The sequence below is a fragment of the Lipotes vexillifer genome, unplaced genomic scaffold, assembly GCF_000442215.2.
Source record: "Lipotes vexillifer unplaced genomic scaffold, Lipotes_vexillifer_v1.1 scaffold461, whole genome shotgun sequence".
NCBI lineage: Eukaryota > Metazoa > Chordata > Mammalia > Artiodactyla > Lipotidae > Lipotes > Lipotes vexillifer.
This window is the reverse complement of record NW_006799479.1, coordinates 1,228,026-1,244,568: the sequence shown is the minus strand read 5'-3', so window position 1 is coordinate 1,244,568 and position 16,543 is coordinate 1,228,026. Positions and strand designations below refer to the sequence as shown.

Below are 16,543 nucleotides of genomic sequence, written 5' to 3'. Positions count from 1 at the left end.
TACTATGTTTCCAATGCACCTGATATGTACTTAAGAGACAAATAAACAATCCCTACTCTAAATGAAGCTTACTGCCTAATGAAAGTGACAGGTAGCATTCTGGCATAGTATACGGGCAGAGAAAACTTCCTTGTACTTGAACTAAGATCTGAAGAATTATAAGGAGCTGGGGCAGAAGGGGAAGGATGTGTGAATACAAGAACCCGAAAAGCCAGCAGAGCTGACATACAGAAACCATGTGGAAAGAACAAGATAAGGATGGAGATTAAAAACTGAGATTATCATACTAGATCTTATAAACCAAGTTAGAGATTTTTGTCTTCATCTTAAGAATAAGAATTTTTAAAGGGTTTTAAATAGGAAAGTAACATGACTAGCAAAAGAAACTAGAAGAAAATATAATAACTCTCTGGGTGAAATTATTTCCTTTTTTTCTTCAATAATTTCCTAATTTTCTACAACAAATGTTATTACTTTCTTAAAAGAAAAAAATATTTTAAAGTTTTGAACATCTCAGGAGAGTTATAGAAAATAAAAATCTTAATATAATACTTTTCAGAAAAATGTTAATTCTCGATTAATCTCAAATTTTCTTTGCAGTTTTAATTTTCTTTGTTCTAGGAGCCAGAAATGAACAGATGAATAAGAAACATATTCATGACTTGAGTCCTCACAAAGATTATACCATCAGGATACAGCATAGGGAAATGACATTGAACAGTTATTTAGAAGTGTGCTGAGTGCTGCAAAGGAAAATAATGGACCACTGTGAAAACATATAAGAGAAGTTAATCTACTTAACGAGTTGGGAAAAGAAATATAAACTTGAGACCCAAATGAAGAAGACTGCCAGTTCCTGATAAGACTGCAAAGCAACAAAGACTGCTGTCTCTTGCCCTCCAAACTAACTTCTGATGTGCTACAAAAATAAGGCAGAGGCTGATAGAATTCCTAAAACTACCCTAACATAAATATACCACAATGAAAATCTGTATAAACTATAAGTCCCAGAGAGACAAAAGACAGCTAGGTCTCAGTATAGATAAGAACTGGAGCCACCAACGGTCAGGGATGGCGTGCAGGGAACAGACAGATAAAGGGAGTCAAAAGGTACCAACTTCTAGTTATAAAAGAAATAAGTCATGCGGATGCAACGTACAGCATGTTGACTACAGTTAATAACACTGTACTGCATATTTGAAAGTTGTAAAAGAGTATATCTTAAAAGTTCTCATCACAAGAAAAACAGAAGTACTGTAACTATGTATGGTGATAGATGTTAACTAGATTTATTGTGGTGATCATTTCACGATACATACAAATAACCAGTATGTTGTACTACTGAAACGAATATAATGTGGTATGTCTATATATATTTTTACTTAGGTACACTTATATATAATATATATGGTAATTATATATATATAAGTCATGAACAATTCATATATAAGTTTGTAAGTAACTGCAAACTTCTCATAGTATGGAAAGTTACGCTGAATGACAAATAACTCAAATGCATCACTTCATATTTTTAGAATACATATCAACAATAGTAATTTATATTGCTTACTCATTTGTCTATCTCCATAACTGATGGCTTCCGCCAGCGGGCTCCATCCCTGAGCATTTTTCACCTTTACTGGAGCATTGTGAGCCAAAAGTAAATGGGCACATTCTGAAACATAAAATGGTGATAACATCAAACATCATGCAATTTTCAGAATCTCCAAATTAAAAAATCATGTAAAAATTCAAGAAATCAAGTAAATATAATAGATCTATGATGTAAGTACTATACTATAGAGAATTAAATAATTTTTAAAATTCCTCTGTATCTAAACCAGTTTATTTCAGATCTTTAGATTCAAGAAGTATCTATTCTATCACCTAAAAATAAATTGGATCTCTCTGCAAAGAAACTATTATATTCCCTCATAATTGTTCCCAAGGGTATTTTGAGAATGTTTCCATACTATAAAAGACAACCCAAGAAACTCAAGGGTAATTTACCTAAAAATTTCTACTATCTAATAAGACCCAAAAGAGGATTTGTACATCTGCAAGGTCAAATGGAAAGCTCATTATTTATTTCAGGGGAAAAAAAAGTATTTTCAAAAAGAATCACTAATGTTTCCACAAACCCTTATTTTTCAAATTTTACAATTCGTTTATTTCAGAAAAACACCCAAAAGGGACAAAAACTTGTTTATGACTACAAGGACAAATCCAGACAGTCCTTCTAGTAGTCAAAGTCTAAGGTATACTTGGCTCACCATCCAACCCAGGCACAGTCACCCACTGAAACTTAAGGGGGACACTGAAGACTGTGCCACAAGTGACACAATAATTACATATAAGAAAAATGTATGCTCAGGACACAGTTCCCAAACTACTGGATTTTTCTTTTATCTCTTCTTTTTTTGGGGGGGTCGGGGGCCGTGTCCTGCGGTATGCGGGATATTAGTTCCCGGACCAGGGATCAGGGATCGAACCCACACCCCCTGCAGTGGAAGCATGAAGTCCTAACTACTGGACTGCCAGGGAATTGCCAACACTGGATATTTTAGGAGGCACCGAGGGATCTCTGGTCTCTTGGATCTTGGCTGATAAGTTTAGGGGCGGTGGGTATAAATCATTGCTCTCAACGTTTCCAGTTATTCATGGGAAAATTAATGTACATAGTACTTCATCAATGGATTGTGTGGTTTCAATTGTTTTGTTTATATAGTATTTACTGTTCCCAACTCCAGTGGCTGGGGCATTTCCAACATTTAACACTGAAGATACTTGGTAATCTGAACCGAGTCTTAAAATAAGAACATAATATATGACAACATGAATAAAAGTTTTCTACAAAAGAAAAAAAAAGTCTAAGGTATAGACACTTGTATACATTGAGGAAATTTGTTTTTAATTCAAAATAAAAAGCATATTAACAGGCAGAAAAACATTTGAAACCAAGACTCATGGGAAATTTAGGATGGCTATCCAACCTAAATTCCCTAAACGAATGATTCATTCATTCAATCAGTCTTTTAGCAAATATTTACCAAGTGCCTATTATATGCCAATTCTAAGTACTACGTCCTGGATATAAGTAGTGAGAAGAAAGATAAGATCTTGGTATCAGAGAGCTCCAATATTAAAATATAATTAAGTAAACTAATAAGTAAAAAAAGATAATGATAAGTGCTCTGAAGGAAATAAAGGTGTTATGACAGTTGTAATGTAATACAAGTGAGCTGAGGTGGAGGAAGAATGGCACTGTTTTAGCACTATTCCTAGTAATAGAAGGAATATCTACATTAGTAGGAAATTATATTAGAATAAAGTAAAATAAATACAGAAATTTCACAAAGGTGTTTAAGAAAGTCTGCTAGTAATATATAAGAATATATGTACATGAATGTTTATTTTAGGATTATTTATAATGCAAATATGAATATCCATCATGGGGGGAATGACTGACTAAAGTATGATGCTTCTATATCCCTGGACTAATAACATGCAGGCATTTTTAAAGAATAGAGTCAAAAGGACAAAGAAGCCACCTGAATGGTCAGCCACTGGCCAAATTTGAGAAACTGAGCATCAAAAAGAATAATGACTAGTTACAACACATTAAACAAAAAATAATTGATAGGCCCATAATGACATCAAAAAATGAAAGGACAATGAGTTCTCCTTTATAGAAGAATGACTGCTAATAAATGTAGAAGAAATGATAAAACTAGAAAATCAGCAATAACGACAATGTAATAACTGATATAGGCAAAGGACCTCAATGAATGCTAAAGTCACTAGGTAAAAGGCTATGTGCTGGGAAATAGGATATTTACTTAAAGTATCATCCCAAGATTACTTAATAAAATGAATGTTCCTTTATAGTAGAGATATCTGAAGATCATCATCTCAAACAAGTGATCAAAACTTAGTGGCAGGGCTTCCGTGGTGGCACAGTGGTTGAGAGTCCACCTGCCGATGCAGGGGACACGGGTTCGTGCCCCCGTCCTGGAGGATCCCACATGCTGCGGAGCGGCTGGGCCCGTGAGCCATGGCCGCTGAGCCTGCGTGTCCAGAGCCTGTGCTCCGCAACAGGAGAGGCCACAACAGTGAAGGGCCCGCATACCGCAAAAACAAACAAACAAAAAAACTTAGTGGCAGTAATAGTGGGATAACTTAAAATTATGTTTCCTAATGTGATACAATATAAAGTTCATATGCCTCTGCAGTATTCTTTCCAGAAATGTTTAACCTGAATCTAATAAAGCATTGATACTTAATTTTTGATTCATAGAAAAAACAGTATAAGGAACAAGTTAAATAACATTATGAGAAAATAATCAGGCAAAACTGAGATGGGAGACATTTAACTGGGAGACATTTAACTGGGAGACAAATTAACTGGGGAAGACACTTCAAAAAGTCAGGTACAAAGGAAGGGGGAAAAAAGGTGGGCAAACTTTTCTAGATTATCTGAAACAAACAACCAAATGTAATGAGTGAATCCCAATCATATCTTGATTCACTATAAAACACCTATAAAAGATATTTTTCGAACAACTGGAGAAATTTAAATATGGATTGGATATCAGATATTATAACAATATTATTATCTTTCTTAGGTGTGATAATGATATTGTGGTCATGATAGACAATGTCCTTATTCTTATAGATTCATGCTGAAGTATTTGGTGGTAAAATGTCATGATGCTTACATCTAGTTTTCAAATGTTACAGCAGAAATAGTTAAAAAAAAAAAAAAATATATATATATATATATACACATATAAAACACTAAGATAAAGAGAAAAATACAGCAAATATGATAAAATGTGAACAATTACTGAAGCTAGGTAGAGAGTATTTGAATGCTCCTACTGATAATCTTTCAGTTTCTCTGTATATCTGAAATTATTCATAATAAAGCATTGAAAGAAAAAAATGAATAAAAAAGACAAATATTAAAAACAAGAATGAATTTAAGTCATCCCAATAGACTGAAAGAAATGTCTACATTGCACTGCTAAATCATATATCTGCTCAATGGAGAAGTATATTATGATCACATGTTTTTATAAAGGAATAAATAAAAAACTACACATATGGATGTGTGTTTAGATACATACACACATATTTGTATATAATAATAAGCATGGAGAAGAGTATGGAAGAAAACCTAGCAGGCTGTTAACACGGGTTACCATGTTTAATGGGAGAAGGGGGTTAATAAGGAGAGAAGATGATAGAGAGACCAGCTAAAAAGAATTTGTTTTAATATATAAATAAATAAAATGGACCCTCTAGAAGACCTAAATAGACATTTCTCCAAAGAAGACATACAGATGGCCAACAAACACATGAAAAGATTCACATCAGTAATTATTAGAGAAATGCAAATCAAAACCACAATGAGGTATCACCTCACACCAGTCAGAATGGCCATCATCAAAAAATCTACAAACCATAAATGCTGGAGAGGGTGTGGAGAAAAGCAAACCCTTTTGCACTGTTGGTGGGAATGTAAATTGATACAGCCACTATGGAGAACTGTATGGAGGTTCCTTAAAAATCTGAAAATAGAACTACCATATGACCCAGCAAACCCACTACTGGGCGTATACCCTGAGAAAACCATAATTCAAAAAGACACATGCACCCCAATGTTCACTGCAGCACTATTTACAATAGCCAGGACATGGCAGCAACCTAAATGTCCATCGACAGATGAATGGATGAAGAAGATGTGGCACATATGTGCAATGGAATATTACTCAGCCATAAAAAGGAACGGAATTGGGTCATTTGTAGTGATATGGATAAACCTAGAGTCTGTCATACAGAGTGAAGTAAGTCAGAAAGAAAAAAACAAATATCGTATATTAGCGCATATATATGGAATCTAGAAAAATGGTACTGATGAACCTATTTGCAGAACAGGAAAAGAGGTGCAGAAGTAGAGAACAGACTTGTGGACACAGAGGGGTAAGGGGAGGGTGGAACAAATTGAGAGAGTAGCATTGGCATATATACACTACCATGTGTAAAATAGATAGCTAGTAGGAAGCTGCTGTACAGCACAGGGAGCTCAGCTCAGTGCTCTGTGATGACCTAGAGGGGTGGGACGATGGGGGTTGGAGGGTTGGAGTGTGGGGTGGGAGGGAGGCTCAGGAGGGAGGAGATATGGGAATATGTGTATACATATAGCTGATTCACTTTGTTGTACAGCAGAAACTAACACAACACTGTAAGGCAATTATACTCCCCCCCAAAGAAAAAAAATCAAAATAAATAAATAAATACATACATACATAAATAAAATGGACACTCCTAAAGAAACCTACCAGGGGGTTTTATGTAAATATATGTTGTGTGCATAAATAAAGAAGTTGGGGAACATGAACATGGAGAGATATCTACGGACTTTGTATTTCATGATAAACTTTTGAGTGAAAGGAAAAACATGGCAAAGTACTAGATGCAGTGATTCAACTTCAGTAAAAACTTTATTACAAGGAGGAAGGTGTGCAAGGATGCCCACTAGGCTATTAATGTTAATTACATCAGAAAAAATGTAGGAGAGATGATGCTTTTTATATACATCTTTGTACTGTATTATTTCAATTGTTTCATCAAACATGTATTAATAACCTAAAAATCATTAAAGAAAAAATATTAGTTTAAAAATATTAAAAAGGAAGATGCACAACAGTATCTAAAGCAATATACCAATTGCGTAAACTAAGGTATAGAACTGGTATGATTTATATATACATTAAAGATGTCAACCATTTTCTCATACGCCACAGACCTTGCCACAGGCCTTTCGCTCACATCGCAACTCAACTGATGTAGAAATGAGCAACCAACAAAAAGCCAGAAAATCAGAGATAGCCATGATCTCTGACCTAGTCTCATACATTAAAAAAAAACAAAAAAAAAAAACTGGAACAATCAAATGCCTTCTCTCAGCAACTGTAACAATGAATAATAAGAAAAGAAGGTAGTTAACAACCAGGCAGTAAGGCTTAAAAATGCACAAATGCACCACAAAGAAGTTATGACTTGAGGAGTCTAAACAAAATGAAATTATGATAAACAGAAATCACATATAAATATACCAGAGCTACACAGGTGACAAAATATAAATAGAGTGAATGGGATAAATAGGACAGCTGGGAACAAAACAGAATATTCAGAGAGACCCTTATGAAAGTGAAAAATCATACTAATTCTAGACTTATTTCAGAAAAAAAATGGAAAACTGCAGTTCCAAAAAAGACTGAGAATAAATTAAAAGTTGCAGCAACTGGTTTGAAGAATTTTTTCTGATGTCTAACCAAAAGGATAAGAATTAAAGGTTAGTTTTCTAGTTCACCTCCTAAAGATTCCTGAAATCTTTTAAGTATGTTTTTCTCCATTTCAATTCAAATCCGTAGTTGGAAAACTTGCCAGCCAACATGGCGAACATGGTCAATAGACTCAGAAATTCAGAAAAAATCAGACTTCATTGGTGAAAAATAAGGTTATTCAGTAGGTTAAGATGAGTGAGAGAAGTAAATAAAGGTGTACAAGTCATAGGGTATCTCTCTTTAATTCAGTCAACAAATATTTGAATACCCTGGGAATTTTTACTGTGTTTACAAACAAGTATACAAACAGAAAGTGCTCTTCAACAGTGAAGTCACTAAAGGCATAGTATATCTCTAAAGGAGAAGATAAAAGTGGCACAGACTGAACAATGGTATAATGTAAAACTGCTTTACGGAATTAAGTATAAGGTAGATGTTTTATCTTCCACTACATATTTCAATCTCACTCCTATGCAACCAAATATCAAAAATATTAAAAGGTCAAAAAGAAAAAAGCAAAAAAGAGTATTCAACTGGAAAAATGTAAATGGAAAATTATAAATTGATCAGTATATTAATGGCTGTACCTACTCTACATGAAAAAGACTCAGGAAGAGCAAATACTGACATTATTTGCAGATCCTGAATCATCTAACCAAGTGTTTCCCAAAATACGTTCCACAGAACTCTAGTTTCTCAAGATACTTGTGAAAAAGAGAAAATACCAAATAACTATGGGAACAGTGACTCTATATCCAACAGAAGGCTCCAATTCAGAAGGTCACAATGAATATTAGCATATCAAAAGTTCTAAGAAGGTCCACAATAAAGAAAACTGCTTAAAACTTACTAACTCACTATTTTCAGAATCAATTTGACCTGGAAACACTATTTTCCTCTAAAAACTTATCAATATCCAATGAAACTAATTCTGTGAAATACATTTTGGATAGGCTGATACAATCCTATGATGAAACCTAACAATACCTCTACTGAAAATTAGAACACTTAGACCTAGGATGGTAGATACGTTTAATTTCATATTCAAATCCTGGTAAATCCATATTTACTATTAAAGTGCTAAATTTAGAATGGCAATCAGACTTGGCATCAAATTAACTATATTTTCCATGAAAACAGGAGGGAAGCACGATGCATGTTAGCTAACTTTGATTTAGACCATTTCCTTTTTGAATGGTTCACAGTGAAAAGAGAGCAAGGCAATTCACCATAATAATTAGGAATCCAGGCTCTGGAACAAGATACTCCAAGTTCAAGTCAAAACTCTGCTACTTTACCCTGGGAAAGTTGCTTAACTTCTCAGAGCTAACTTTTTCATCTGTAAAATAGGGATAATAATAGTATCTTCCTCACATGGTTGTTGTGTTAAATGAGTAAACATACATAAAGCACTAAAAGAAGCATCTAGCATATTGTAAATGAATACATTCCCGTTATTTTCTAAAGTTCTGATCAAATGTTCTTTGAAAGAAAGCATAAGTTTTAACTGGTCAAATTTAGCTAACTATATCTGATATCTTTTCACCAAGGTAGCTATACTAAAGATGACTATCATTGTCTGCCCTGCCAATATTCCTGATAAACATTCTTCCTCTGTATTCCTGGTTTCCTCTGCTACTCCCAACTCTCACCCAAAGCCAGCCAAGCTAAAGCTAACTACACATGAGTAAATATATATCCCGAAGTCAATTCATGAGATTGCCAGTCACTCATCACTGTGACCTGGCTTGATATGAACTAGACCAATCAAACTTTTTGCTCAGAAATTCAGGAACCTAAGAAACTGAACTACTTGGTGGAGAACACTGAAATCAGAAAGCCTTGAAGGTTTAGGAACCTAGAACAGTTATTTTGGGTCATGGTCAATTTCACTAAACAGAAAAATCAATCAAGAAAAGGGAGAATATTTATATATATATATATATATATATATATATATATATATATATATATAAAGAAAGAACAGCAGATGCACCATAAGAGACAGACAGATGATAGATGATTGATAGTTGGACAGACAAATAGATGGATAGATATACATATCCGAAGGGAAGGAAGGAGGAAGGTTGCGGTGGAGGGGGGGGGAGGGAAGGAGGGAGGGAGAGAAGAAGAAGGGAAGGGAGGGAGAGAGAGAGGAAGGAAGGGACGAAGGACAGAGGGAGGGAGGAAGGGAGAAAGGATGGCTGATTTCCCAGACTGTCTTGGTTACTACTCTTCCTGAGACATAGCTAGTCCCCATAGCTTGAATTTCTATAATATGTAGCACCTTAATGAATCTCTCTTTACTTAAAAGTTACTTGACTGAGTCTCTTCCTTGTAAGGAGAAAAAAATAGCATAACTAAATAAAGAAATAAAGATTTGAGCCCCCAATTTATGTAGTATTAAATTTCCTACAAATCATATACTTCACCTAAGCACAGGAACTTAAAACCAAACCAACAAAAGAATTTTTTTTCAACAAAGTAAGTTCTAGTAACATCCTTCAGATCATCATACATTCAGATCAAATGTTTACAGTAACAGCCACATTACACTATATAACAATAATAGATGTTCATAATGATACAGCTAGATCATCAGAAAAGTGTTGACAAAAATTAATTAACCTGTTTAAAAATTCAAGAGTATACGTCTTCCAAAGATTTTTATCAAGCACATCCAAAATTTAAAAATCTAGCACTCAAAACGTTGCCAATCAGCTATCTGGAATCCTCACTTTCCAGGGTTACTGGGGATCCGGATAACTAAGACGTATTCCATCTAGGAATAGCCTTAAAAAGTAGATCTTTTAAATCACCTGTCTATGAGTTGTTGCTTTCCTTTTTGGAGGATAAATAAGTACTAACTTTTTATTATCATCTACCATAAAAAAATCTAGACTTATGAGTTTAGATATATAAAATAGTCCATATTAAAGGATCTTATAAAACTCTTTTAATATTAAAAGTATTACAATAATTAATAAAACTTAATATTTGGAAACAAGAGTCTCCTGAAATTATACTTCCTTGATAAAATAACCAAACAAGAAAAAAAAAGCTTCAAAAGGCCTAAAGATTAGCACAAGACTTCCACTAACTCTTTGAAAAAAGTGCTATGATAAATGACAAAGTATTTGTGTTTTTTAATATACTGAATCCTAAACTCAATTAGGACATCAAATAATCAGGTGAATTTTTTAAAACTCAAAACATAAAACTCATCTTAAAATATTTAAACTGACTATACATGAGTGAAGTTAAACAAAAAAAGAAAATATTTACTAACCTTTATTTCCTAACATCACAGCAAGATGTAAAGGAGTGTTTCCTAAAACAAAAGCAAAAATAAATTAAATTAGTGTAGAAACATCAGGAAAATTATTTTAAGGTGGTTTCAGCTCCTTCAGAAATTTCTCTGACAAATTTTAAGCAAAAATAATGTGACCACAAAATGATCCTGCTTATGTGGCAAAGTGAGGGTCAGAGGATGCTATGCTTTCTAAACACAAGGTATCTTACTCCTCTTCCCCCCACCTCCCGTAAAAGTATCCATTTTGCTTTTGGGATTTCTTCTCCAGATGTCAGATTCCTTTGCTGCTAATTTCTCTATTACATCAATCTTTGTTCATTCAGCACACAATTTAAGTACCTTACTATATATATACTCATCCTTGCTCATAAATATCAATAAGACCCAATCCCAGTCCTCAAGTTTTAATAAATAAAAGAAAATGAAAACACTAACTGGAAAAAATATATGCACCCCCATGTTCATTGCAGCATTATTTACAACAGCCAAGATATGGAAACAACCAAAGTGTCCATCAACAACAGAGATGGACCTCAAGGGCATTATGCTAAGTGAAATAAGTCAGATAAAGACAAATATTGTATTATCTCATTTATATGTAGAATCTTTTAAATATATATGAATATATATATATATATATACTGAGAATGAACTGGTGGTTGCCAAAGGTGGAGAATGGGAGGGTAGGCGAAATGGGTGAAGAGAATCAAAAGGTACAAACTTTCAGTCAAAAAAATGTCACAGGGATGTAATATACAGCATGACTATTATTATACTGCATGTTAGAAAGTTGCTGAGAGTAGATCTTAGAAGTTCTCATCACAAGAAAAAAAATATTTTGAACTATGTATGGTGATGGATATTAACCAGACTTCTTGTGGTAATCATTTCACTATATACAAACATGAAATCATTGTTATACACTTGAAAGTAATAAAATGTTGTATGCCAATTAAACTTCAATTTAAAATATATATATATATTGCAAAGGTAAATAATTTCTTCTGTCTCAAAATGCTAAATCCTAGGTGGGTCTGTAGAAGATACACATTTTCTGTTTTACTAAAAACAGTACCTTGTTATTCTAAACATTTATTTTGTGTCTGATCAGCTCCAGAAAAAGAGAAAAGAAATCCACATGTATAAGTATCAATTTCCAGTTTGACTGGTCTAGAATAAGATCGTCTTCCACCTTTTCTAAATATTGAACTATTTTCATAAGTTTGCATTCACATTCTATGACAATTTATCAAAACCAAAAAGCCATCATAAAAAGTAAACAAACTTGTTGACAAATTGGTGCCAGAAACAAAAGCTCAACACTATGCCAAAACCAAAGCCTTTACTTCGGACTATCATTCTTAATTCCCACCTCTTTTCTAGTTTAAGCTCTCATCACCTTACCTGAATATCTACTGCAACAACCTTCAAGTCTCCCTGCCTCCAGTTTTGCCCCATTTCAATCTCCTCTCTATACTGGAATAATAATTTTTTTTTTTTTTCTTGCGTTATGCGGGCCTCTCACTGTTGTGGCCTCTCCCATTTGCGGAGCACAGGCTCCGGACGCGCAGGCTCAGTGGCCATGGCTCACGGGCCCAGCCGCTCCGCGGCGTGTGGGATCTTCCCGAAACGGGGCACGAACCCGCGTCTCCTGCATCGGCAGGCGGACTCTCAAGCACTGCGCCACCAGGGAAGCCCTGGAATAATAATTTTAAAACAAAAATTTGACCATGTTACAGTTCCACTTAAAAGGCTGGAAGTGGTCCATATTTTATCCTTAACATGGCATAAAAGGTTCTTGAGATAGGTCCTTACCTTCTTTTCTTCTCCTGTTTTCTTCCTTACCCTGTATTTCACCTGAACTGCATACAATAAATTCTCCAATAAACCAGGTTCTCGATATTCTACACACATTTTATTAATCCTTCCTAAATATTCCTTCCCGATCTGCCTGGCAAGTTAATACTCACCTTTTAGGGCTTAGCTCAAACATCACCTATTCACTGAAGTCTTCTCTAGACAATCAGATGTCCCTCTGCACTGCTCCCAAAGCCCTCTATACCTATCTTTTTATTGCAGCACTTTTCACACTAAACTGTACTTTTAATTTTTTGTGTAAACATGTCTCCTTCATTAGACATTAACCTCAGGATAACTAGATACATATTTTGTTTATTTATGTATATGAAATGCTTCCAATACACATCTAACATTCAAAACAGTCAATAAGCATTCGTGAATGAAGGCATAAGAGAAAGTTCTTACTATAGAAACAAACCTTAAAAATATCAAATAGTTACAGAAACCTGATCACTAAAACTTAACAGGCATTACCTTAGGCAAGGGTTGCAAACTCAAATGTTTCCATAATTAAGTAATGTAATTTTAAAACTTTTGGTGTTATTTTTCCTAGATGTTTACACGAATACACTTGTAAAACCATCTAGCCCTGGAGTTTCCTTTGAGTGAACATTTTTATTATGGATTCACTGTCTTTAATAACAAGAGTACTTATGTTTTCTAATTCCTTTTTGTGTGCATTTTGACAAATTAAATTTTTCAGGGATTCTGTCCATGTCATATAAATTGTCACCTATTGTCATACATTTTGTTCACAATATCCATGATTTTTTTAATGACATTAAAATTTATGCAGATGCCCCACTTTTCATTCATTCACATTTGTTACTTGTGTTTTCTTTTTCTTTGATCAGTCTGAGGTTTATTAATTGTATGCACTTTTTTTTTTTCCTTCGGTACACGGGCCTCTCACTGTTGTGGCCTCTCCCGTTACAGAGCACAGGCTCCGGACGCGCAGGCTCAGCGGCCATGGCTCACGGGTCCAGCCGCTCCGCGGCATGTGGGATCTTCCCGGATGGGGCCCGAACCCGTGTCCCCTGCATCGGCAGGCGGACTCTCAACCACTGCGCCACCAGGGAAGCCCTATGCACTTTTTTAAAGAACAAAGTTTTGGCATGTTGCTACTTAATGTCTGTTTTAATTCAATAATTCTTGCTCTTTTATTACTTCTTTTCTTCTATGTTATTTGGGTAAAATAGACTCAACTTGGGAAATTAAGCAAGTTAAGTTGTTCTTTTTCTAATTTTTTGGATTCTTAAATGCTTGATTTTTTTTACCATTTCCTAGTATATTTACCTTTTTATTAATAATTTCTAGTTTACTTGCACTGAGATCAGAGAACAGACTCAGTATAATCTCAGTGTGAAACATGTTGAGAGTTGCTTTATGGTCAAGTTTGGTCAATTTTTGTAAATGTTTTCTGTAACCTTGAAAAGAACATGTATCCTAAGGGTTTTGGGTATAGCATTTCATATAAACCTACTAGATCCTGTTTGTGTTGTTCATATCTTTTATATCCTTACTGTTTTTTTTGTCAGCTTGTTAAAGAAAGAGGAATGTTAAAAATATCCCACTGTAATTGGGGGTTTCTATGTCTTCTTGTACTTCTAGCAACTTTGCTTGATATATTTTCAGCTACGTTACCAAGTACAAATCAAATCCTTACACTTCCCTAGTTCAACAAATGATTTTCATCTTGAAGCACCTCTCTTTATCTCAGATGTTTTCTGCTTTTAAACCTACTATGATGTTAATATAACTATTCCAAATTTTTTGATTGATATTTACATGGAATATATTTTTCACTCCTCACTTTCAATTTTTACATATTGTTATATTTCAGATGTGTTTCCAACTGTATGTAGTTGGGTGTTTTTTCATACAGTAAAACAATATTTGTCTTTTAACCAGAGCATTTAATCCAGTCTCATATGTTATACTTACTGATATTATTGGAGTTTAAATCTACCATCCAGCTTTGTGCTTTCTATTTGTCCTGCTGGTTCCATGTTCCTTTTTCTCATCTTTCTTACCTTCTTCTAAATTGATTATTTTCATTATTCTGTTTTGGTTTTTTATCTGTGGATGGAAGGTATATATTTTTTTATTTTACTATTCTTTTAGTAGTTTCCTAGAAATGCACTGTCCCATATGGTAGCCACATGTGGTTACCGAGCATTTGAAATGCGGCTAGTCTGAACTGAGATGTGCCATAAGTGGGATTTTGAAGACTTAGTATGAAAAACAAGAATGTAAAATATCTCAATAATGTTTTATATTGATCATCATGTTAAAATAATGTTTTGGATATTTTGGGTTAAATAAAATGTAATATTAAAATTAATTTCACCTTCTTCTATTTTATGTGGCTATTAAAAAACTTAGTTATAAATGTGGCTTCCATTGGCTTTCTATTAGACAGCACAGCTCTAGAGTTTAAAATATGCATCCTTGATTTATCAAAGTCTAATGTTAAATGGCACATTCCCTTCTTGAGAGCAAGTCATTGACCTTAGAACACTAACTTCCTTCCCTCCATCCAGATTTATATGCTGTTATCTAGTGCCATGAGCCTTTATTTGTACCTTATGGAATCAATATTCATTTAAGATTTCTTACCACTTTTGTTGCTCTTCATTCCTTCCTACCTCTCTAGCCTTCCATTAGAATCATTTTTCTTCTATCTGAAACACATCCTTCAGTATTTATTTTAGTGGTGGTCTGATAAGTGAATTCACTTAGGTTTTTGATTTTAAATGTTTATTCAACTTTGAAGGATATTGTACAGGGTATATAATTCTTGATTGGCTGTTATTTTCTTCAGTATTCTATGTAGTCTTATGGTTTTCTTTTTTGTTGAGAAGTCAGCTGTAGGAATTTCTACTGATCCTTTTAAAGTAATGTGACTTCTCTGGCTGCACTTAAGATTTTTTTCTCAGCCATTTCACTCCAATGTGGAATCCTTTTTTTATTCTACTTGGGTTGGACTTGTTAAATCTCTGAATTGGTGTCTTTCATCAATTTTGGAAAATTCTCAGTAACTGTCTCCTCAAATATTGCTTTAGCCCCATATTCTCTCTCTTCTCTCCTGGGGGTCAATTAACATAGAACTACTCTTACCAGTTTTAATTTTTAAAAAATTTCCTTCCCTTTTCATTGTAGATATTTCCTCCTGACATATTTCCAAGATCATGAGTTCTGTCTTCTTCAGGATCTAAACTGTTATTAAGCCCATTTAGTTTTTAATTCAGTTATTATATATTTCCATTTGAGAATTTCTATTGAATTATTTTCCAAATATGTTACTTCAATTATCATAGTTTCCAGTTCTCCACTAAAATATTCAAACTTGTCTCTCATCCCCCAAGAACATAATAAACATTGTTATTTAAAGTCTCTGTCCATACAAACTACTATATATAAAATAGATAAACAACAAGGTCCTACTATATAGCACAGAGAGCTATACTCAATATCTTGTAATAAACTACAATGGAAAAAAATCTGAAAAGGAATATATATGTGTATAACTGAATCACTTTGCTGTACACCAGCAACTAACACAACATTGTAAATCAACTATACTTCTATTAAATAAATAAATAAAAAATAAAGTCTGTCTAGTAATAATTACAATAAATGAAGCTCTCATGGCTCTGTTTCTCTTATTGCTTCTCTCTGGTTCTCATTCATGTTGTCTAGTTTCCCTATAATGCTGGTCATCTTTAATTGTATGCTGAACGTATTTAATTAACTCCTTCTACAAAAATCTTGAAGCCTAAGAAACAAATTCTACAGAGACTTTTATTTGCTTCTGACATGTGGCTGGGGGTACTAGACTAATCCAGGGATTGACATTTTTTTTTTGGCCCTCACAAATGACTCAAAGCTATGCTTCAACCTATATCAGAGCTGATTTACCTGCAGTTCAACCTTATTCCTAAGCTGCAGCTCTTCAAGTTTCCATCCGCCAAAGCAGCATGTTTAAGAGATACCCCACACCTGGTAGGCCCTGGCC

General features: G+C 34.1%; 1 protein-coding gene across 2 annotated transcripts in view; it reads right to left on the bottom strand.

Annotated features, from left to right (window-relative positions):
* The window catches only part of ANKRD13C (ankyrin repeat domain 13C), an 81,004-nt gene that overhangs the window by 45,623 nt on the left and 18,838 nt on the right, over nucleotides 1-16,543 (bottom strand). The window contains exons 2-3 of one of the 2 annotated variants that reach the window (XM_007471643.1): nucleotides 10,642-10,683; nucleotides 1,571-1,675 (exon numbers count right to left, since the gene is read on the bottom strand). In XM_007471643.1, coding sequence (XP_007471705.1) covers nucleotides 1,571-1,675; nucleotides 10,642-10,683 — 147 coding nt within the window. The remainder of the gene's footprint in view (nucleotides 1-1,570; nucleotides 1,676-10,641; nucleotides 10,684-16,543) is intronic. The other variant, XM_007471644.1, reaches the window with a different exon arrangement.